This window comes from Dioszegia hungarica, assembly GCF_025882075.1.
Source record: "Dioszegia hungarica strain PDD-24b-2 chromosome Unknown MKK02contig_8, whole genome shotgun sequence".
Lineage (NCBI taxonomy): Eukaryota > Fungi > Basidiomycota > Tremellomycetes > Tremellales > Bulleribasidiaceae > Dioszegia > Dioszegia hungarica.
Window position 1 is genome coordinate 5,121,377 of NW_026515770.1, and position 20,434 is coordinate 5,141,810.

General features: G+C 58.2%; 8 protein-coding genes across 8 annotated transcripts; 3 read left to right on the forward strand and 5 right to left on the reverse strand.

Moving 5' to 3' along the window:
- Window positions 1–98: 98 nt before the first annotated feature.
- Window positions 99–2,165, forward strand: MKK02DRAFT_45725 (uncharacterized protein; the record flags this gene model as incomplete). The annotated part of the gene is made up of 5 exons (XM_053093578.1): window positions 99–433; window positions 494–697; window positions 756–1,024; window positions 1,073–1,548; window positions 1,596–2,165. The coding sequence occupies 5 exons, from the start codon at window positions 99–101 to the stop codon at window positions 2,163–2,165; spliced, it is 1,854 nt and encodes a 617-aa protein (XP_052946791.1).
- A 125-nt stretch (window positions 2,166–2,290) lies between these two features.
- Window positions 2,291–6,438, reverse strand: MKK02DRAFT_45726 (uncharacterized protein; the record flags this gene model as incomplete). The annotated part of the gene is made up of 12 exons (XM_053093579.1): window positions 2,291–2,896; window positions 2,944–3,044; window positions 3,090–3,383; window positions 3,430–3,590; window positions 3,633–3,776; window positions 3,830–3,915; window positions 3,961–4,258; window positions 4,308–4,450; window positions 4,497–5,090; window positions 5,151–5,759; window positions 5,809–6,166; window positions 6,212–6,438. 12 exons carry the CDS (start codon window positions 6,436–6,438, stop codon window positions 2,291–2,293), a joined length of 3,621 nt encoding a protein of 1,206 aa, XP_052946792.1.
- Window positions 6,439–6,869: 431 nt separating this feature from the next.
- Window positions 6,870–8,488, reverse strand: MKK02DRAFT_26456 (uncharacterized protein; the record flags this gene model as incomplete). Its single annotated transcript, XM_053087196.1, is given in 7 exon segments — window positions 6,870–7,246; window positions 7,293–7,434; window positions 7,449–7,680; window positions 7,704–7,816; window positions 7,860–8,080; window positions 8,114–8,211; window positions 8,262–8,488. 7 exon segments carry the CDS (start codon window positions 8,486–8,488, stop codon window positions 6,870–6,872), a joined length of 1,410 nt encoding a protein of 469 aa, XP_052946793.1.
- Window positions 8,489–9,179: 691 nt separating this feature from the next.
- MKK02DRAFT_45728 (uncharacterized protein) lies at window positions 9,180–11,410 on the forward strand (the record flags this gene model as incomplete). Its single annotated transcript, XM_053093580.1, has 7 exons — window positions 9,180–9,957; window positions 10,014–10,176; window positions 10,225–10,407; window positions 10,457–10,856; window positions 10,909–11,000; window positions 11,049–11,181; window positions 11,234–11,410. The coding sequence occupies 7 exons, from the start codon at window positions 9,180–9,182 to the stop codon at window positions 11,408–11,410; spliced, it is 1,926 nt and encodes a 641-aa protein (XP_052946794.1).
- Window positions 11,411–11,734: 324 nt separating this feature from the next.
- On the reverse strand, window positions 11,735–15,253 carry MKK02DRAFT_24938 (uncharacterized protein; the record flags this gene model as incomplete). The annotated part of the gene is made up of 8 exons (XM_053086956.1): window positions 11,735–12,470; window positions 12,870–13,062; window positions 13,106–13,382; window positions 13,426–13,527; window positions 13,570–14,294; window positions 14,339–14,427; window positions 14,512–14,762; window positions 14,864–15,253. 8 exons carry the CDS (start codon window positions 15,251–15,253, stop codon window positions 11,735–11,737), a joined length of 2,763 nt encoding a protein of 920 aa, XP_052946795.1.
- Window positions 15,254–16,716: 1,463 nt separating this feature from the next.
- MKK02DRAFT_34076 (uncharacterized protein) lies at window positions 16,717–17,655 on the reverse strand (the record flags this gene model as incomplete). Its single annotated transcript, XM_053088847.1, has 6 exons — window positions 16,717–16,932; window positions 17,045–17,308; window positions 17,332–17,346; window positions 17,410–17,442; window positions 17,472–17,494; window positions 17,577–17,655. The coding sequence occupies 6 exons, from the start codon at window positions 17,653–17,655 to the stop codon at window positions 16,717–16,719; spliced, it is 630 nt and encodes a 209-aa protein (XP_052946796.1).
- Window positions 17,656–18,050: 395 nt separating this feature from the next.
- MKK02DRAFT_45730 (uncharacterized protein) lies at window positions 18,051–19,336 on the forward strand (the record flags this gene model as incomplete). The annotated part of the gene is made up of 4 exons (XM_053093581.1): window positions 18,051–18,265; window positions 18,316–18,389; window positions 18,443–18,513; window positions 18,557–19,336. 4 exons carry the CDS (start codon window positions 18,051–18,053, stop codon window positions 19,334–19,336), a joined length of 1,140 nt encoding a protein of 379 aa, XP_052946797.1.
- Window positions 19,337–19,701: 365 nt separating this feature from the next.
- Window positions 19,702–20,263, reverse strand: MKK02DRAFT_45731 (H+-ATPase G subunit-domain-containing protein; the record flags this gene model as incomplete). Its single annotated transcript, XM_053093582.1, has 3 exons — window positions 19,702–19,878; window positions 20,020–20,120; window positions 20,239–20,263. The coding sequence occupies 3 exons, from the start codon at window positions 20,261–20,263 to the stop codon at window positions 19,702–19,704; spliced, it is 303 nt and encodes a 100-aa protein (XP_052946798.1).
- Between the last annotated feature and the right edge of the window lie 171 nt (window positions 20,264–20,434).

Consider the following 20,434-nt stretch of genomic DNA (forward strand, 5'->3'; position numbering starts at 1 on the left):
CAAACAGCATCACGAGCTTGAGGAATAGCTTGAGTCATCAGCGACGATATCGATCTATCAGCCCCACGCTCGATCCTGGAAGCTCCAATACACCCATCATGCCCGCTCGCAAGTCCCGTCCTTCTCTCACGTTCTCGACCGACCCCGCTGATCCTCCAGTCTCCCCACCGCATGCTTCCGCGTCCTCAAGGATCTCTCCTCGGCCCAAACCTGCCAAGCTCAAATCCAACTCCAATCCCTTCGCCCCGCTCTCCCCGGACCTGCCCGAGAACTCGCTTACTGCCGTTGCGCAGAGCCTGACACCGTCGAAACCGACCAAGAGCGGGCAGTTGCGGTATTATCCCCGGGAGAAGCTATTGGGCATTGCGAAGAAGTGCGAAAAGAGGGGATGGGAGAGGCCAAAGGACCTGGTACCGCTCGAGACGTGGTTTGGGTGCGTTTGGGACGGATTAAGGGTCATGGAAGCCGGTGTGGGCGCGGGCTGATGAGATAGGAAGGTAACAGAGACGAAGAGTGCTCATCTGGCGGATCCAGCTATCGCAGCTATTGGACATGGAGGGGCGTCGTCGCGGCGAGCAGGAGCTGGAGGTGGAGGCGGTGGTGCGGGGGCCGCGGGTGGGTTTGGGGAGGGATTCGGCTTCGGCGGTGGGATAGGCGGAGGAAGAGGGATAGGAAGAGGCGGAGGGAGGAATATTGGGTGAGCACATACGTGATCGCTGGTTCAATTTGTCTGGAGTGGTCAGCTGACTCTGCAGTCTGCGCCGGCAGAACGACTCTACACCATCAGGCGAGATGACAATCCAGCAGCAAATGAACAAGTTGGTTGCCAAGGTGGGCGGACAACTGCCGCAGAATGATCATCGGGAGAATATGAATCACAGGGATGGGCGGGATGGACGGGATAACCGGGAGATGAGAGATGGTCGGGACAATAGAGGAGATCGAGGGGGTCAGCGAAATCTACCGCGGAACGATCATCACCAGAATAACAACAACAACCACAATCGAGGCGAGTGGAGGCGAGGTGAGCTACCTCCAAGCGCTCTGCTGTAATGAGAGCTGACTCCACCAGACAACTACAACCCCGCCCCGCGGCAGCACCACGAAGACGAGTCCGAGCCCGCATGGATGGACGATGCGGCTCTCGAAGACCCCGCTGTGGTACAGCACGACCCACTTATCCACTTTGTCCCCGGCGAGGACATGATCGCGAAGCACAAGGCGCAGATGAAGGAGAGGGATTTGGGTCAGCGCTGGCGCTTTGATCCGGCCGCACCACCTGCTCCGCCTGTCGAAGTCAAGCCGAAAGTCTTCAACAATGCCGATTACCTCCGTCCGAACAAGGTCATACAGGAGGCGCCAGAGGCGGTTGAGGTGGCCCAGCCTGAACCAAGTACGGCGTTCGCGAGTCGGTTCCAGCGGTTCTTTGCGGCGGATCAGGCCGCGGCGGCTGCGAGTGCGGCTGTAGCAGTACCAGCCCCGCCTCCATCTGCGCCACCACCCAAGGCGGACGATCACGCTTCACGCCTGATGGGCTTGTTATCACTAGTGAGCGCGGACTTATCGGTCAGAAAGGATAGTACTAACATCCACAGTCTGACCAAGGTTCTCGCGAACCCCCTCATCCCTCCCAAATGCCTCACCACACCCAACCCCCTCATATGGCCCACCCGATGGTCTCTCCACCTCCCTTCCTTCCCCCTCCCCAAATGCAGCATTTCGACCACAACAACCCCCACGCCCTCCTCCAACAGCTCTACAACCCCGGCCCTCCCCGCCCGCACCAGCAGCAGCAGCCACCACAGCACCAACACAACCAGCTCCCACCGCACATGATGATGCCCCCTCCTCCGCCCCAGCAGCAGCAGCAGCAGCAGCAAGGTCCGCCTCCGGGTTTCGGGATGGGTATGGGTCCAGGCCCGAACATGGGTCCATATGGCCGTCCGCCCATGCCGCCGGGTTACTATCCTGGTCCGCCCGGTTTCCAGTCGCAGCAGCAACATCACATGCCCGGTCCCCCTCCCCAGCACGTATTGGGTCCTGGTCCCGGCCCCATGGGCCCACCAGGCCTGGGGTACGGCCATCGCCCTCCCCCAGGTGATCGACAGCAGGAGATTCTGAATACGCTATTTGCGGGTCTAGGTCCTGGATCAGGGAGAGGCTAGGCTGAGCTCCAAGCGTTGGCGTCAGGACAGAGCGAGGAGGAAACCCTCAATTCTCGTTGTACATCTAACAATCTATGCAATCTTCATCCATGCCAAATGCACCCTCATATCCAGAGCCGCCCCGCCTACCCCTGTCCAGTGTACCTCTTCTTCTTCCACGAGCGCCATATCTGCGCCCAGACCGCCGATTCTGCCTCGCCCGCCAAACCCTCTCCGAGGCCATACGGCAACCCCGTCGAATCAAACGCCTTGCCCGTCGCCGCGTCTGTCGACATGCACAGCTCTGCCAGACTCCCATCGATGACCCGGCGGGATGTGGCCGAGATGTTCCGGACGGGATCCGTCGTTGCCCGCGCATACGCGACCAGAATGACAGGTACGTGCCGTGCCATCGCGCGCGTTACTTTCTGGCGGGACGTTGTCGAATCGTCGCCTCCTGATTTCCGCTTCCCGATAGTGACTGTTCCCGCACCCCGACCGAGGGAATCAAGGAACCGCGCGACTTTCTGTGCGAGGGGGACGTCGACGCGGCCCCGGAGGTAGGTGAAGACAGAGCAGATAGAGGAGGCGATGGCGGACGATGTGAAGGGGAGGAGATCGCTTCGTTGTTGCGTGAATGAGGTGGCAGCGTCGAGGAGGTCCGAGGCGGTCTCGCTGGAAGGGGAGGAGAGGAAGATGCCGCTGAATGTGACCCAGGAATCGATGGCTTGGCCGTCGTCAAAGAGGATCGCCTGTAGAGTCAGCATGAGATTATCGATCACAGCGAGGAAAGGCATACCCGATGACGCCAGAGAGCAGACAGTATTCCTGGGTTTCCGGGTCCGGCCTGGATACTGGCGAGAATAGGTCCGAGATGACCACGTACCACCTTGCCAGATCCTGCCTCGTCAGCTACGTTGCAACGGCGAGGAGGGGCTGGCTCACCCTCGCGCGTATTGCTCAGCAACAGAGAAAGCAGACTACCGCCAGCAGCCGAACCCCTCGCTGCCTGCCAGAATGAAGCGTACATGTCAGGGCTAGCACTCTGGATGAGATCCGACATCGTTCCGTCAACAGTAGCAATCGATGCGCTGGTCTGGGAACGGAGGAAGAGGTATGTGGCGATAAGAAGCTCGGAATCGCCTTTGGCCGCTATCAACCGCAGGACCAGGGTCGAGTTGGACGATGTATTGGCTAGCATCGAGTGCAATAGCTGTTCGGGGAAGGGAGCCGTGGATGCTAGACATCAGCCCGATTGAATTTACCCGCAGATTGTCGGGCTCACTTTGCTCAGCGCTAGACCACACTGAGAAAGCATGCAAGTCAAGCCAGAGATTCCCCTTCGCTTCGACATCGGCCTCTGGACTCTTCTTGAAACCTTTCTGCAGAGCCTTGGCTGACACAGCCGCGATCTGCTTTAGGTCGGTCTGTCCCTCGGTTGGAATACTGCTAGATCAGCCGCGAAACACCCTGGGCACGTCCACTCACGATGCCCATTTCCGACCTGTCAAGAGGGACACAGTCTGCATCGCGGCCGCACAGCTATCGAGCGTGGGTTTTCCACTTTCCAATCTTGTCCGAACGGCGCGGATGAGCTGAACAAGGGATTCTGGGAATTTGTTTGGCGAGTTTCTACAAGTCAGCACAGGTTTGAGCTCGGCCGCGCGTAAGTCCGCCAGACATACTGTAGTACGCGCGATACTATCACGCGAGACAGCTCTCTCCGCGTATGATCAAGCATCGCAACGAGGACATCATCAACCGCCACACCCTGATACATCAGCTGACCGCACTCGCCGCTCACTCGAAGACTCACAGCCAAAGCCTCGGCGCTAGCTTGCTCCAGCCACAGCTTTACCATCTCCGATGTGTACGCCTCCTGTCCAGCTTGTTTTAGTAGTCGACTGGCAATTGCAGGGGTCTGTAGGGTGTGAGGAAGGGCGAAGCTGATACTAGGGTCGACTAGTTCGGTTGCCACAGCCAGGCGAGCTAGAGTCTTGGTCAAACGTGTGAGCTCCCAGAAACTCGTGGTGCGCCATAATTGCCGAGAAGCAGGTGAGTGCGCCAGTAAGGCCTGGCCGAGGGTTTCGAGCTGGGTATCGGAGGTATGAGATCTGGAGCTATCAGCATGTGTCCAGCAGCCGTAAACGTTATGAAGCTCACTCGAAGCGGCTGATAACAGACCCTGTGATGAGTGGCCAGTAAGCCTCAGCACTGGAGTCCGATTGAGCTAGTCGTGCGAGTAAGGCATCGATGATGCTCGATTCAGACAAGACTTCGATCGGCATGGCGAGCAAGAAGCGACACTGCGCTTCAGCCCTCCACCTTACCCATCTCTCCGGCAAGACTTACAATCGCGATATCCAGCTCTTCAGATATGCTTTCTTCTTTCATTGCCGCCTTTAGATCCTCTAGGACCCCCTTCTCAACCTCACCCCTCACTGCCGACCGAACTATCAGGAGCGCGGATAGCCTTCCCTCCCTTTCTGACGAAGAGGCGGCTTTTGACTTGCCCTTCTTCCCGGCCTTGCCGCCCTCGATGGCCCGCAGGGCGTTGCTGTCCAACGTCCAAACAGATCCCAGTTCAAGCAGAACGTCCTTTGGACATCCGGAGACAACCAGAGCGGCCAGCAGACCAGCGAATGCGTTCAAGCCGCCTGTGCTTTCCGGACGAGCCAAGAGATCTTCCGAGGTGGAGATGAGGGTGCGCCAGCAGAGATGTGTCTCGCCGCCGTACGTGATGAGCTCGTGGATCGCGCCGAGGAGGGTAGAGGAGATGTTGCTATTAGTGGACATTGCGGTGGTGCCGGCGGTGGTCGTCGGAGAGGACGTGGAGATACAGCGGCAGAGGAGGGTGATGTAGGTAGCAGGGGCGCGGATTAGGCGGTGGTGATGTAGCAGAGCGAGGAGAAGGTCATTCCCTTCGGCCGAGAAGAGGTATGGTTGCTGGACATCAGCTGGTCCCCGCTTTACCAGATCACGAAACTCGAAAGCTGATAGACCTACCTGTAGGCACAGCTGCACTACCACATCCGACACCCCGGCGGCATCATAGTCGAGCACTGACAGACAAGCCAGTAACCTCAGACAAATCTTGACCGCCCCCTCATCCTTCCCCGCTAAAACCGCCCTCGCGCCCCTCGCCGCCTCGAGCACCAGCACCCTCCACCTCTCCTGCCCTTCTATTCTTACATCCAATCTCCTGATCTCCTCCCAGCACCCCCTCCTCGCTTCCCATACATCACCCACCGCCGCCCCTGACACAGCCACACCCTCCAGGAATGCCATGACCTGCGCGAAATCCCGATACAGCGCGTCCTGCATCGCTGTAGCGATGTGCGTCTCGTACGCCACCTTGCTGCTGCTAGGTTGGCTGAAGATAGTGTATCGGGCGCGAGAGCGAGTGTCGGCTAGGCAGCGGAGGAGGAGCGGGAGGAGGTGCGCGATGGAAGTGTGCGAGGGGGAGAAGGAGGGGAGAAGGAATTGGTCTAGGGCGTCAGGGGGGAGAGAGCGGAGCATCTCCCCTAGAGAGACGGAGAGGTGTTCGCCAAGGGCGGGCTGGCGGGAGAGAATAGTGGCCAGATGAGGGATCGTCTTGACAAGGACTTGTATTGACTGGGAAATCAGCTATAGCTGCCAAGCTTGACAAAGACGGGGGACTCACAGTAGCTTCCGCCTGAACAGTATCCGAGCTTTCGGCGACATGTTGGAATACCGCATCGCTCAGCTCCTTCCCCTGCTGTACCTCTGCATTACTCGCTCCATCTATCACACCAGGCGCCGCTAGCCAAGCCACCAGACCCGCCCATAGCTCCACCCATCGCGCGTACGTCGACGTCTGAGTATGGGAGACGACCATCGTCCGTATGGACTCCCAGGGGGCATCACGGATGGGTGTGGCGTGCTTCTCGAGCTCCGAGATGCAGCGTACTAGGACCGCAAATGGTGGAGAGGAAGCAGGACCGTTGACTCGCGCGAAGAGGTCGTGGTACACCGGCTGTATTATGCTCGGTGCAGTCGAACTGAAGATCAGCGACAGGCACGAAGGAGCTAGGATTGAGACGTACGATTTGCTAGGAGCGAGCCACTCGTCCAGAATCCACTGCCTGACCAGTTCCACCGCTCGTGGGATCTTACTCTCCTCTAGTGCTTGACGGGCAGTAGCGATCCGCTCGTCATGTGTGAGCTGGGAGGATTTGAGGGTCCGGAGGAGGGTGGAGGCGGAGCTGGAAGTGCTGGGCTCGACCGAGCCGGAAGCCGCTCGGCTGGGTCCCGCTTCGATGACTGCTGCCATTGTGTCTGTATGACTCAGTATATCTGTGGAGGCGGGAGGTGAGAGACGCAGAGATGGGGAAGCAGCGTATGGGAGGTGGTCAACAAAATCCAAAATTCCACCTTCGCTGCAGCGCATTTACGTAACAGGACCCCTGCACTCAGAGGTGCCCTGCGCAGTGATGTGCAAGCGTGGTGAAGTTATGATGCACGAGCTGCATTCCCTGGCCCCTGTGCGCTGCTACGTAGAGGGCGCAGATATGGGCGTACATGATCACATGATATAAGCTGTAAAGCCACCGTAGCGAATGGAGCAGATAGGGATTTCTCCTCTGCGCTCGACATCTCCTCTGTCCCGTTGAGCAGGCCCTGCTATCGGACACCAACTACCTGCGCCGCGTAGTGCTTGTAGCTGTGGACGTCACCGATTCAGATCGAGCAGGCTAGCGCGAGTCAGCATCCTGACCTGGAGCTTCCAGCGATTATCCGACTCACCCGTCCGGCTACTGGCGGTATGTACCCCGGTAGCTGCGCCTTCAGCGTCCTCACCTCCTGCTCCACCCTATCCACCTGTCGCTTCATATCGATCAGCCCACCCGCCGCAGCCAAGAGACTATCAAAGATCTCGATGTTTTCGCGGGTGGGCATGACGAGCCGATGAGCCGATATACCCAGTTCAGAGAGGAGTTCGGTGATGCGGATCGAGGCGTTCTGTTTGGGTATGGGGATCTTGCTAGAACGGAGGAAGGCGGGAACGTGTGCTGGGTGGCGACCGAGGGCGTAGGTCGACTCGGAGGCGGCAGCGGAGCGGTGGATGCAGTGTGCGACATCTGAGATTCAGCCAGATGTGCTTCCTCGTCGCATGATTAAACATACCGAAAGCAGCAGATTCACGGGCTTTCTTCGGCATGGTCGAGGCGGAGACAGTCGATGGAGTAGCGTTGGTCTCTTCCTCGAGGCGCTTTCGTTTCTTGTTCTGATCATCAGCTTGCGTCCAAACACCGGCATCAATGATGTCCTCACCCTATCCACACCGACGACACCCTCGCTGTTTGCCTGGTCGAGGTTGACCACCCCGCTGTCCAGCCCCATGACCGACCGCAGCAGTGCGTCGCGGTCCGCGCGGTACCGCTTCTCATTCTGCTCTATCCGCTTGACTTCGAGGTAGAGCGATTCCTCCTCGGCGATTTCGGCAGCAGTGAGGTGGAACAATTCCGACGCATACTGCTTGCGCTTGGTTTCTCGAGCTGTCGTATCAGCTGCACTCCGAAGGGCAACAGAGACGACTTGCACTTGTCGAAAGTATAGGCTTGTAGCAGCTGCTGTTGCGCTTGGGGATCTAAAGCTGTCCTTGTGCGTATCAAGCGACGACAAATGGTATAGTACCGGTCCTTGATCTCCTACTTGATCAGCTCGAATCAAGTGGGAATTCAACAAACTCACCTCGACCGTCCGTCGCTTGGTAGCGCCCGGCACTGACGTATCCGTGTATGCGTACCTGTCCGCAGCGACCACAAAGCGCAGATCGTACTCTTGCAGCAGGGCAAAGAGATACGACGTCTCCTGTTGTGTCCAGTCCGAGTCTTTGAGGTGCTGGTCGTACTCCATCTGACTGAACTGCATGACGGATGGGCCAGACGAGTTGAAGGTCGCAAAGTATTCCTCTGGCTGTCAGCTTTCGAAGTGACTTTGCTCACCTCGTGGAGGCGCGGGGTCTCCGCCGACCGACTTCCGCCAGTGATGCAGAACCTGTGGTCGCTCTTCGCTCGGCATGGGGTTGAAGGCGGACCATTCCCTATTGATGAGCTCTCCTTCCGCAACGGGGTATCGATAGCAATAGCTTACCATCTCGTCTTTTGAGAAGAAGGCACGGGCCGAGCCTTATATCTGGCCGCTGAAGGGTACGATGGCATGATGGATGCAGCATTGTTGCCCATCAAAGCGAATACTTCGCGCGAGATGCCTTCTGGCCTTTTGATCTGCTGTGACGCCTTCCTGCTCGGTCCGGCAGCCGCAGACGAGCTGGAGGCGTGCGGGAGGTCGAGGATGGCGCGAACATCCGAGGAGGACATGGTGTCGGAAGGAGCAAAGGTATAACAAAGGTGAGATATGTTGATGCAAGGTCACAGTAACAATACATACTCTAGTTCAGTTAGGAATCCTAATAGAATTGTTTGCTGCAGTCAATTGCTAATGGTTGCATGTATTGAAGCTATTTCCTAATGCCTAATTTGCTTCCGCTCTCCCGCTTCTCGTTAGTAGCCGGGAGATCGTGCAGATCACATTCGCCCGCCTATCCGCCTTAACCTTCCTCCACTATACACTATCTACACCCTATACACCTCGCCCCAATGACTGAACAGCCAGAGGTATCACGTCCGAAACCGCCAGCCCCAGGGCGGACATGCGATAACTGTCGAAAAAGAAAGGTGAGTCATTGCCACAGACCACAATCTGGCGATCCACTGGACCCCGCTGGGTCCCCACAATACCCCTTCATTGCCCCGTTATCATCAATCCCCCGTGAAAGGTGCGAGCTGATGCTTTTTTTTCCCTTCGTGTAGATCAAGTGCGTCCTCGATGAAGATGTGGAGCCCTTGCAGCCCTGTGAGGGGTGTACCAAGCTGGGACTGGACTGTTTATTCTTGTATGTCAAGAAAAAGCCGGGGCGGAAGAACACGTGAGTGCCTGAATCGCCCTGTTGGTCCTGTGTGTGGAACCGCGATCTCGGGTCTGGAGATCGGCTGACTGGGTAGCTTTGCTATGGCTGTAAAGACGGAGACAGGGGATCCAGTCTATCATCCTCATCAACCAACCTACCCCACCACGGCGAATCCCTCGGACCTCTCTCAACCCCACTCTCATACCCACTACCATCGCCCGAGCTTACCCTTCGACTTTTCCTTCGCTCCCACGCCCGGCTCATCCTCATCTACGGGGTTCCCCCTCGATCCCTCACTTGACTCATTCGGCTTCAGACGTATGAGCGGGAGTGCCAACGCCAGACCATCCTCATCACAATTCGACCACGCTCAGCCATCCGCCTACTCCCATCCCCCACCTTCGCGACAACCGTACTCCTCGTTTGCCGTCTCTCCCGGCGGGTTCAAAGATCCAGGCCTCAACTGGCTCGACAGCATCTTTGATCCATCCGGCTTTTCGTCCTCCTTTGACGGGATAGATCCCGGTACGACCTCGGGCAACGTGTACGGTCAAGGCCAAGGTGTAGGCGGATTCGCTTCGGACCAGGCGCAACTGCTCTCGCTAGAGTCACCGGAGCATCTGTTGGCGAATCTGCAGGGGTCAGGGAGTAGCGGCGTACCGGTATCCGGAAGTCTCAACCTCCTTCTTAATCCGATGAAGCGCGAACCACAGCTGGAGGATGTGACGAGTTGGGCGAATATATCGCACTTTATCTCGCTCTTCCTCCAATACCTCTACCCTCTTCTACCGCTTGTCCACCGGCCGACGTTTGCGGAACATCTGGCGACTAGGAGGGATAAGAAGGATATGGACTTTAGGGCTTTGCTGCTGAGTATAGGTCAGTACGGGACAGCTCGAGAGGTCGGCCAGGACGAGGTCATGCTGACTCTCTAGTCGCCTATGTGATTTCGCAGCTCCCAACAAGCCGGCTCGTCAACGAGAACTTCGATATAGAAGGCCTGAAGCGCCTGCAACGGAGATGCCACCGGACCTGTAAGGCGCTACAGCGGACATACTACGGGCCCACGAACCTGACCCAGATCACCACGATCATCTTGTGAGTTTAGCACTCTTTCATGTGTCCCGTGCTCAACTGACCCATCAGCGATGTCTTCTACCTCCTCTCGATCGGCCTCGGCCATACCGCCGGAGCGCGAGTCGGTCAAGCTATCCAGCTCGCCTTCTCGATGGGTCTGCATAGCGATGCGAAGACCAACGCGCTCGGTCTTGACGCTATCGAGGTGCAGCTGAGACGGCGGGTCTTTTGGCAGCTATACGCCAGCGACAAGTGAATTACGACTTGCCGATTCGCCCGTTGAGCCTAAGCTGACTTTCAGAACCCGCGCCATTCCCGGCTTTCCCATGCTCATCAACGACTATCAGGGCGTACCCTCCCTTCCCGAAGGAACAGACGATGACTTTATCACCTCCCAAGGGATGTTCCCACAACCTCCTTCCCGTACCTCTGTGCTCGCAGGTTTCGTCTGCCTCTCGAAGATCTTCATCATCCTCTCCGAATGCTTCTTTCACCACCGTCTCGTCCTCTCCGCCATGCAGGTCCCCACGGTCGGGACCGAGTGGACCGTTGCTGCGGAAGACCGGCTCCATGCTGTGCTTCGCGAGATGCCCGCGGCGATCCAGGATCCGATGTGTCATCCGGACGAGGCGGGACGGAGGGTATTTGCGATGCAGAGGGCGAATATATTGATTACTGCTGCGATCGCAAAGTTCGCTCTGGTGAGTCGACAAGTTCGGAATTGGACTTGAAATCAAGCGCTGACTGGTATAGTACGATCTGAGAGCTGCGCTTCATGTGGACGAAGATCAGCTGGCGAGGGAGCGCGAAGCCAATGCAAGAGAGATCCACTCTCTCCTGATGAAGTCAGTTCCCGCTACCGCAATTGTGCAGAGTATGAGCTGATCCCGTAGTATCCCTGTCGAAGACCTTGCATCCAACGGCGAGTCAGTGCGCGCCAAAGTCTTCCATATCGCCTGTGCTCTGTGTACCCATACCGGCGCTACCGACACGGACCAGGAGCTGATACGGGATTGGTGCAATATGGTCAGTATCTTCCTCCCCCGCTCTCCAGCATCACCTTCGGCTGACGCCGCAGTTCTCGGCAATCTCGTTTGTACAGATGCCGCCTCCACCTCCTGGTGCAGAGGTCCTGGATAGTCGAGCGAATACGCCGCCTCTACCACAGTCGGGGTCTATGGCGGACAATCACTCGACGGGCGGAGGGGGGAGTGCGGGGGTGCCGTCTGGACCGGGGACGGTTGGGTCGGTCTGAGCGGCTCGGCGGCCGAAGATGCGGGTAGATCTCGGTGATGACAGCATTAGCATTGTACTTCAGAAGCACCTATAATGAAAGCTTGTGATCTTGCCTGAATATCTCTATCTGTGTTGTGTGCTCGTACGAAATACATCTGGCAATCTAAGATTCCGTACCAATGCGACAGGCTGACTACTATACATGGATTCCCCGCTGCCACTACTATCAGCTGCCTCAGCTCGACCAATTACATTTTCCACCATTGCCTTTTCCTTTTCCCATTCTACGCCATCACCGCCGCTTGCTGCCTTGACGCCGCCTCGTCCATTTCCTCACGCATCTCTACACTGGCACTTCCGCTCCATCCCGCGCAGAGCCAGCAGGGCTCTGTCGCTGTTCTTCCGCCAATCTCCCTTCGCTCTCGCGCCGCTTCTCCTCCTTCTCCCGCTCGCTCTCCGCCGCCGAGATGAGCGCGGCAATACCGAGCGGTTCCGCTCCGGCCGCATTTGAGGGGTTGGAACCGTGGCTATCACGTGGAGGGGAGAATGGGCCATCTCTCCACCCTTTCGATACCCCCAGGCCCAGGCCCAGACCGCCCGCCGACCCGCTACCTAGCCGAGGCACCTCATCCAGCCGCCTAAGCTGCCTCAACTCTGCCGAAGGAGGGAGATAGAATCCGCCCGCGCCGGCCAACGAAGCCGAGACTGGCACGTCGGACCCGCCAGTCTTTTCCGCGTTTCCCTCCCGACCAGAGAAGGACTGGTTTGGGTAATACCGCTGTCCGCTGCTCCCGCCGCCTACGCTGGTGGATAGGTTGGCAGGAGGCACACTGGGACTGGGCGTCCGAGTGATCGAGTATGGCAAGACCGAGCTGGTCGCTCTGGGCCGAGCGCCGTGCGATGGGAGTGGGGGGAGATTTGGCCGGCTGGAGAATGGGGTAGGGAGGAGGAGGGAAGTGGACGTGGACGATGAGTGCCCTAGCTCGGGAGGGGAGAGATGGTACGATCCCGGATGGGTTTCGGACGTGTGAGCGCGGGACCGGGCGTACGGGTTCGTCTGGAGGTATACTTCCGGGGACCTGCGGTGCTGGGAGCTGGACAGCAGGTCCCGCGGACTGGTCTCTGCCGCGCCGTACAGTCCGAGCGCCGCACCAGAAGACATGGGGACAGGCGATGGATCCAGGAGATGCCGGAGATGGTGCGAAGAGGATGGACTAGGCCGGTCCCGCTTCTGGCTGGCATCCAGGGACTGGCGCGCACGGTGCTGATACTCATACTCGCGGTCCTGGTCCGAGTATCGCCGGTCGTACCGATCGATATCGTATTGCTGGACAAAGCCTTGCTGCAAAGTGGACGGCTCTTCATAGCCGCGGGGCGCGAGTCGAAGACCGTTTCCGTTCCCGTATGAGGCACCGTGCAAGACAGCACTGCCTCTCTGGTAGGGCTGGTCATTCCGCTCGGGAGCGTTGTAACCAGACAGTACGGATCCCTGTGCGCCGGGATAGAAGCCGCGGTCGAGTACCTGAGCCCGCTCGACACCCCATTGCTGCTTTGCCTCGATCCACCAGGTGTTCAGGCGCTCGTCCAGCAAGAGCTGTTGTGGGGTAGGGGAGGCGAGCGTGCTGCGGAGATGATCCTGCCAATTGGAGACGACAGCGATGGGGAAGATCACTGCTAATCAGCAAAGCCCCATTCTAGATCCGCGAGGACATACGCAATGGACCTTCACGACCCTTCTCGCCCATGGCATCCAGTACAACCGCGATGTTGTCGACTGCCTGACTCTGCCTTTGGGCGGTCCAGCTCGCTCCAGGCTGCTGAGCCACCGCCGCTTGGAGGTAGAACATCCCGCACTCGGCGACGGCGTGCATGTAGCCGAAAGCCCAGCCCGAGAGCGCGACGTGGGGCAAGGGCGAGTTGAGCTGGGCTACAGAGGTCGAAAGGTTGTGCTCGTCGAACTGGAGATGTACCGGGAGGCTCTGTGCCCAGGACTGCCGGTCAGCAGAGTAAATGGACGAGGTAATTCAGGCTGACCTTCAAAGCTTCCTGATGCTGGTGTAATGGTGTAAGACGGACATTTTTCGATCCCGCACCACCACCATTCGCGACCGCCATGATGTCGCTGAAGATCGAGAGCTGAAGATCAGCTTCGAGCCATCACAGTGCCAGATCACTCACGATTCGTAGCACATGGCCTAGCTCGCCGACCTGTCCTTCATCGCCTGCCCAGTTGCCAGACCCAGGAACAAGTCCATCACGCTGCCTCCATTCTCCTTCCTTCGCATCGCGCCCAGCCCCACCAAAACGCACCCACCAACCCTCGCCACCCGGTAGCGGTATCCCCTCCATCTCGCTATACGCCAACATCCGCTGTCGGCCGTTCGCAGCCGCGCAGAGGTCATGCAGCGCGACGAGCCAGAACGTTCGATTCCTGCTCTCTCCCAGCGTCGCTTGCTCGACTGCTGATAGCTCAGATGCGCGGGGAATAGGCGAATTGGTCGAGGGGCGGAGCATGGCGATGGCCGTGTCGAGATAAAAGAGCGCAAGGACGGGTTGGCGGAGACACGCAAAGTATATGCTCAGGATGGAGAACGCCTGGATTTCCTCGAGCTCCTCCCATGTCCCCCTCTTTTGACCAGTCATATCTGACTCGTTCTGCTCAGCCCGAGCAGCGACGATCCGCTCGGCCTCGGCATGGGCGCGCTCGGCAAAGAGCTCGCCGCGGAGCCAAGTCGGGTGGTTCGGAGGGTAGCAAGCGATGAGGGCCGGCGAGGGAGCGACGCGGGCGGCAAATGCGTACATGGCGTCGCGGAGGATGGGAGCCGTCTGATTGAGGTAGTGGCGGTGGTGGAAGGTGGCGGGGTGGAACATGGCGTTGAAGGGAGAAGCGGTGCGGAAGAAAGCTGGCCGTCAGCGCTTGCCCGCATGACTACTTGATCCCACTCACTATCAATTAGTTCGGCACTCAGGATTGGATCCTCATCTACCACCTCGACGACAGTCCTTCTCCTCTCCGCGGGCGCCGCAATCCCCATCCTCCCGCCGCAACCAGTCCGCCCAACATCGTATCGTCCATCTTCGCGCTCCGTGTAGAAACCCCTCTGCTCTTCAATCCCAGACATGCCGTCCTGACCATTCGTCCTGCTCTGCCCCTGACTCCCATGTCCGCTTCCCGTCTGGCTCATGGGCTTGCTCCCTCCCTTCTGCCCGGCGCCGACCGCAGCAGCACCAGCACCGCCAGACTGGCCAGATCCATCCCGTGTTCTCGGAGGCGGTATAGTCTCCCCCATCGCGTTGAGATATAGACACGGTCTTGATGAAAACTCGCAGTTCGAGCAAGGGGCGAATCCGTCGCATCGCCGTTTATTCTTCTGATTTTCATCAGCCTGACCCTCAATCGAGCCCCACTATCCCCGACCACCTCCGCCCAAACTCCACATTCCTGGCCCCGCATGCATCCCTGATGACTTACGTGACAGGCACTGCAGGCCTTCGCAAGCCGCTTCCTCTTCCTCCCCTTGGTCGTCAATTCTTCCATGTCCACTCCGCCACCGTCTCGCTTTCCGTCTTCTTCCTCGATGAGACCCATTCCCGATTCGTCTGTCGGGCTTTGAGGGCCTTGGACGCGCGAGGCATACGCGCTGTGAGCGGTGCGGAGCGGCGGAGGACGAGGCCGGGCGTTGTCCGAAGCGGATGAAGACGATGGATAGGGGTAAGAGAATGACTCGTGTCGTGTCAGTGTAGGGTGGCGAGGGTGCGAATCATTGGGATGAGAGTGGGGACTGCGGTCCGAGTGTGATGTGGATTGTAGGGGTGAAGTGAAGTTGAACGAGTCGCGATGTGGACGCTGAGGGATCTGCATGGCGGCCGAAGGAGGGAGTTGAGGGGAAGGAAGAGTACGCTGTACCTGCCGAGGGTGATCAGGCGCGGTGTCGTATCCCCGCTCAGGACGTCGATGCGAGTCGGGCGCGGGCGGCGACTGCAGGGTTGACTTATTGAGAAGCGCGGATAGCTGTGATCCGCTGGCGCTCTGCCGCTGATCAAGGTCGTACCGCCTGCCTCCAGAGGTAGTCATGGCAGGCTGAGCGATCGATGGAAGGTGGAGCTGTAGATACACAAGGGTATATCACCGACGCCTCGTGCCTGCGCCCGAAGAGACGGTCGGACCTTAGATCTTGGGTCGGGATACGCGCCGAAGCCGCTTTGAGTGATGGGCGACCGCGTGAAGCGGGGTATAAAGGACCAAGAAGACGACGTCGAGAAGGTGTCTGATGAGGTGAGATGGGGTTGAGAGTGAAGGGAGTGACGCGCGTTGAACGTAGGTGTTGCTGTTGATGGAGTGATGAGGTAGATGATAGGTGGCGAGGGTCGAGGGGCTACGCTGTCGCTGTGTACCCCCTTTGTTGATGTGATGGCGCGATACGGTGGGATTGGCAAGGTCCGCGCTAAAGGACGAGGGAGGGATTCGGGGCCGAAGGCCTAGGCGGCAGCTGCCAGGGGCGAAGGACGGGCGGGCGACGGTCCGAGGTACCGGTACGAGAAGAGAAGCAGAGTATGAAGGACACCTTTGTGTTGTATAGACAAACGCAAGGTTGAGATTATGTGTCGTGAGGACGAGGAGAGGGGAAGCGAAAGGGAGGGGGGATGCGGGCGAAGGGGGATGTTTCAGCACCGGTCAGCCTTGGCCGGTCCGCTGCGCGAGTTCTCTCTATATGCCGCCGGTCCGCCTGACATCTACAAAGTCGCCGAGCCAATAATTGTCAAATGCTCCGCTGCCTTTGTGCCCCACTCTTGTGTCCTTACGGTCTGGCCAGACCCCAATTTTCGCCGGAATCGACAGGGTCGTTTCACCTGGCTTAACAAGCCGATGTCGGCGGTGCGGTACCGGTAGATCTGCGAGATGGCCTCACGCGGTACGATGACGCTGAGAGTCTTGCACTGATACTGAGACAGGGGAAGATGGGGAAGGAAGGGGGAAAGGAGTAGGATCGTGCGGCGCGAAGCGGAGCAGGGTGGTTAAGTTTCCGAAGTGGACGGAAATCTAGTGCGAGGAGCCACGGGGTACGGCATGTGCGAGATCGACAGTGGTAAGAGCCGCAGCATGCCGCTGAGTGCCGCTGCATGGGCCGGCATGGCGTACAGTACCTGAGATTGCTATTCCTCACTCAACTGCGTCATTTTCCTGCATTTCGAGTCACCTTAGATCACCTCGGGAGCGCCAACGATCATCTTGATTGAAGCAAGGGACAGCCTTCCGCTCCACTTGATAAGACTCGATGTGAACAGCTCCACCATCGTCCTCCCTCTTCGTTCTCAGGTACTCGATCAGCCTATATTTGCGGCCGCGTCATACCACCTCAACTCTTCAACAGGTCCTTGGCCCACCCTGGCTTTCTGCCCTTCCCGAAGTGCTACGGGAGGCGCAGAAGAACAAAAAGCGGCAGTAAGCAAAGGGAAGCGGAGCGAAGATCTTGGCTTGATAATCTCGCCGAAGATACTCCGATGACGCCTCGGGTTCGGGTGTAATCGTAAAGCCGACCCCTGAATTCAAGCTTTCGGCAGAAGAGGTTTCACTTGGCCCCGCTTTCGTGGCGAAGGGGTAGAGTGGGGGCTGTCGAGTGGGCAAGATAGCACGATCAGTAACACGACAGACCACTGCAAAGCCTGACAGCGGATGACCGATCTGAGCCGTCCCAGTATTGCCACCCTCCCTCCCCACTGAGTCGCACGTGGGCAGCCTCGGTGACTCGCGTCGTCGGCGCACAACGGAGGGGTGCGCAATGCCGGACAATCCCGAAAGCCAAGGGCGATCTCGGGTGCCTGCGGCAGCGGCTTTACGAAGCAGCAGTATATCCATTCTGCAGCGGCGCGATAAGCCAGACAAGCTTACATCCGAGGTTGTACATCCAGCTCCATGCTTCCTGTCAGGCGTTCACTGACTCGCTGATATCGGCGCTATGCATGTGTGCGCGCGCTGTGGATGAGGTTTAGCTGATCGTAGAGGGGAGGCGCACTCACGAGCTGACCGCGTAGGGAAAGAAGACTCGTAGACTAGCGATCATCACACATCGAAGACCCACACACAGCTCATTCAGATCCCTTGCTTAGGTTCAGCCTAATTGCAGATCCCCAGTCTTCTCACTTGGTGATGATGGGAATCAAGGGGTCCCTTTGATACCCCTCACCCCTTAACGCCTCATCCTCATGAGGACGGAGACGTAAACTATCGCTGATTTCGACCTTCTTTGACTTCTTACAGCTCATACTCTTCTTTTCTTCTGCGCGCAGAGCTTCGACTTACAGTTTAGCGATAACGCCTCTGACATGCGCCACCCGTTGCACAGTCACAACATTTACGCCTCGAACCCATCCCATAGAGGTTACCTCATAAGTCTTGGGTATATGGGGCTGGTATAGCTTGACACCGCAGAACCCGCCCCTAATCCAATATCAAGCGCCATATGCCGAAACAGCAAGCTTCGTCTCCTCCAGGCACCGATTCGACCTTGCTGAACCCAATGCCGGCCGCCTCGCCACCCAGCATCAGCCCGAATGGACGAGCCATACTTCCGCAGTATCCACCCACGCTGACCTATCGGACTCACCTCCTAGCTCGAGGACCCTCCTTACAAGACGACAGAGCGGATCGTGAGACAACAATGGATCGCGGGCGGACTGCAGAGAATAATGAGGAAGGGAGTGGCTGGGCAAGAGGGATGAAGCAAGGAAGGGAGGATAGAGAGGTACAGGGAGCTCAGCGTGCGGGCCCCTCGGATGCCGCTGAGGACTGGGCGAGACAACCGGAGGCGAACGAGACACCGATAGCAGTCTCAAGGTCTACGGCAGGACGGCACGATCTGAAGCGACACAGATGGTAAGTCACCGCGTCCAGACCGGTACCGGTCACTTGCACTGACTTCTCAGCTGCGTTTGCGATAAGATGTTCTCCCGCCCTTCTGCTCTGACCGCGCACATGTCAGTACATACAGGTACAAGGCGTAAGTCGGCCTGATCACGCGATACTTGCGACGTCAGAGCTGATCGGGTCTAGCACATGCTTGCCCACAGGCTGGATGTGGGAGGCGTTTCTCGGTCAGCTCAAACATGAAGCGCCACCTGCGAGTGAGTGCAATATGACTGATCAAGAACTGAGCTGATGAGAAAGTCTCACGGAGATCATACCGAGCAGGCGGCGGTCAGCGCCGACTCAAGCACTGGTCTAGAACCGGCACACATCGGCCAGACACCTCCATCACCCTACTTCACACCACCCTATCCCGGGCCTGCCCCCGTCGCATCGAGCCTGGCGTCCATGTCCACAGCGACCACCGCACTCGCGACCCCCTCCTCCAGCCAGCAGCCCAGCCCAACTCGGAGGCACAGCGGAAAGTCCCCTTACCGTGCTGGTCCCACTTTCAACCCCTACATCCCGTCTCGGCGTATCTCATACCCCGAGCCATCTGTCCAGAAGGAATGGACCCCCGAGGTCCTCAATTCTCCATTCCGATATCGCGCCATTCCCCACTCCTTCACTTCTCGCGGGAACGGCGCGGGCTCGACCATCCCTGCCTACGGCCTTCTCCCTTCTCCCTATCTCAGTTCTTCCCCGTTCGCCACGTACATCGAAACAAGCCCTACTAGCGCTGCCCTTCGACCACACACTAGCGTCGGGGAGTATCGTAGCGATCAAGATCCCACGCCCGCTTTTCCTGTTCAGGGCGGGCTGGATGACCCGGACTCTCCCTTCCTTGCGTCTACGCCGCTTCTCACAACGGAACCTTTACCGTCGCATCGACCGTTCCTGCCCCCGAGATGGCACTTGGTCTCAACTGATCAGGTCGATTATCATCGGCCGCGCAACACGGGAGGCGGATCGGCTGAGGTCGCGCCACCGAGGAAGTACTGGAGGGTATCGCCGATGACTCCGCATGAGGCGGGTGAGTGAGGATGAGGATGTCAAGGGAGGAACAGTGAAGGCATGAAGTTGCTGGAAGAGATGGGAACCGGGAGAGGCGTCATAGGCGTTGTCCGAGATGAGAGTTGAGCTGTACGGTGACTCTGTAGATAGAGCGGTGTGTTGTACATGGATCAGGGCCGACGGCCGTATATACTCGTTGCTAGGTTGTATTCTCGTCACTGTATGTATTGATGCCAGTCCACGAGCTTGAAGTTTGGTCAGTCGTCAGCATCCGCCTTTCCTGTCAGTTGAGGCCCTACAGCTCGCCCAGACGTCCGTCAGCAGACAGACTCGTATACAATACATCTATGCTCCAGACCTCCTCATCGCCGGTACCGTCCAAGGCATCACCCCTAAGCCCCGACTTTGCTCAGGTTCCGATGCAGCTCCGGCTCGCATTTGAGTACCCGCTCGACGATAGTCTTGACCACGCCGCCCTGGTTGCTCTTTACGGCCGCATCAAGGTCTTTGAGCTGACCGTCGGTCTCTGAGTCGATTGTGCTTTGCGATGTGGTGGTCTGGGATGTGTGCTGTGATGTCAGCTGAGTCCAGGTAGGCCATCGACAGTGCGCTCTTTAGGCCTATATCTACTATCCATCGACGCTGAGGATGCACAGCCATATGCGCAGGCTCTTCCCGGGCCGTTTCTTAGCCACCAAAGGAAGACTTACTTCGCTCTCGAACTTCTTGAACTCCTTGTCCTTCTTCGCCCGATACTCCTCAATCTCCTTTGCAGCTTCGCTCCTTGCGTCCTTGAGCTTCTGGACTCGGTCTGGGAGGTTAGCATCGCCCGACTGAGATGGAAGGGTCTAGTACAGCTGGACTCCAGGCGGGATGCCGTTCTGATAGATGGGGTTGCCCATGCCAGGAAGAACAGGGTGTCAACTTACATTGCCTCGCCTTCTGGACGACCATAGCGGCCTCCTTCTCGGCCTCGAGCAATGTTTGGATTCCCTGAGAATTTGCGGCCTGAAAATTAGTGACTTCCCTACTCTCTACAGCGTGATCAGCTCACCATGTTGATGATTGGTGTAGTAGCTATAGCGTATAGGGTATGAATGGAGGAGTTGGCTGAGCTCGAGCTTG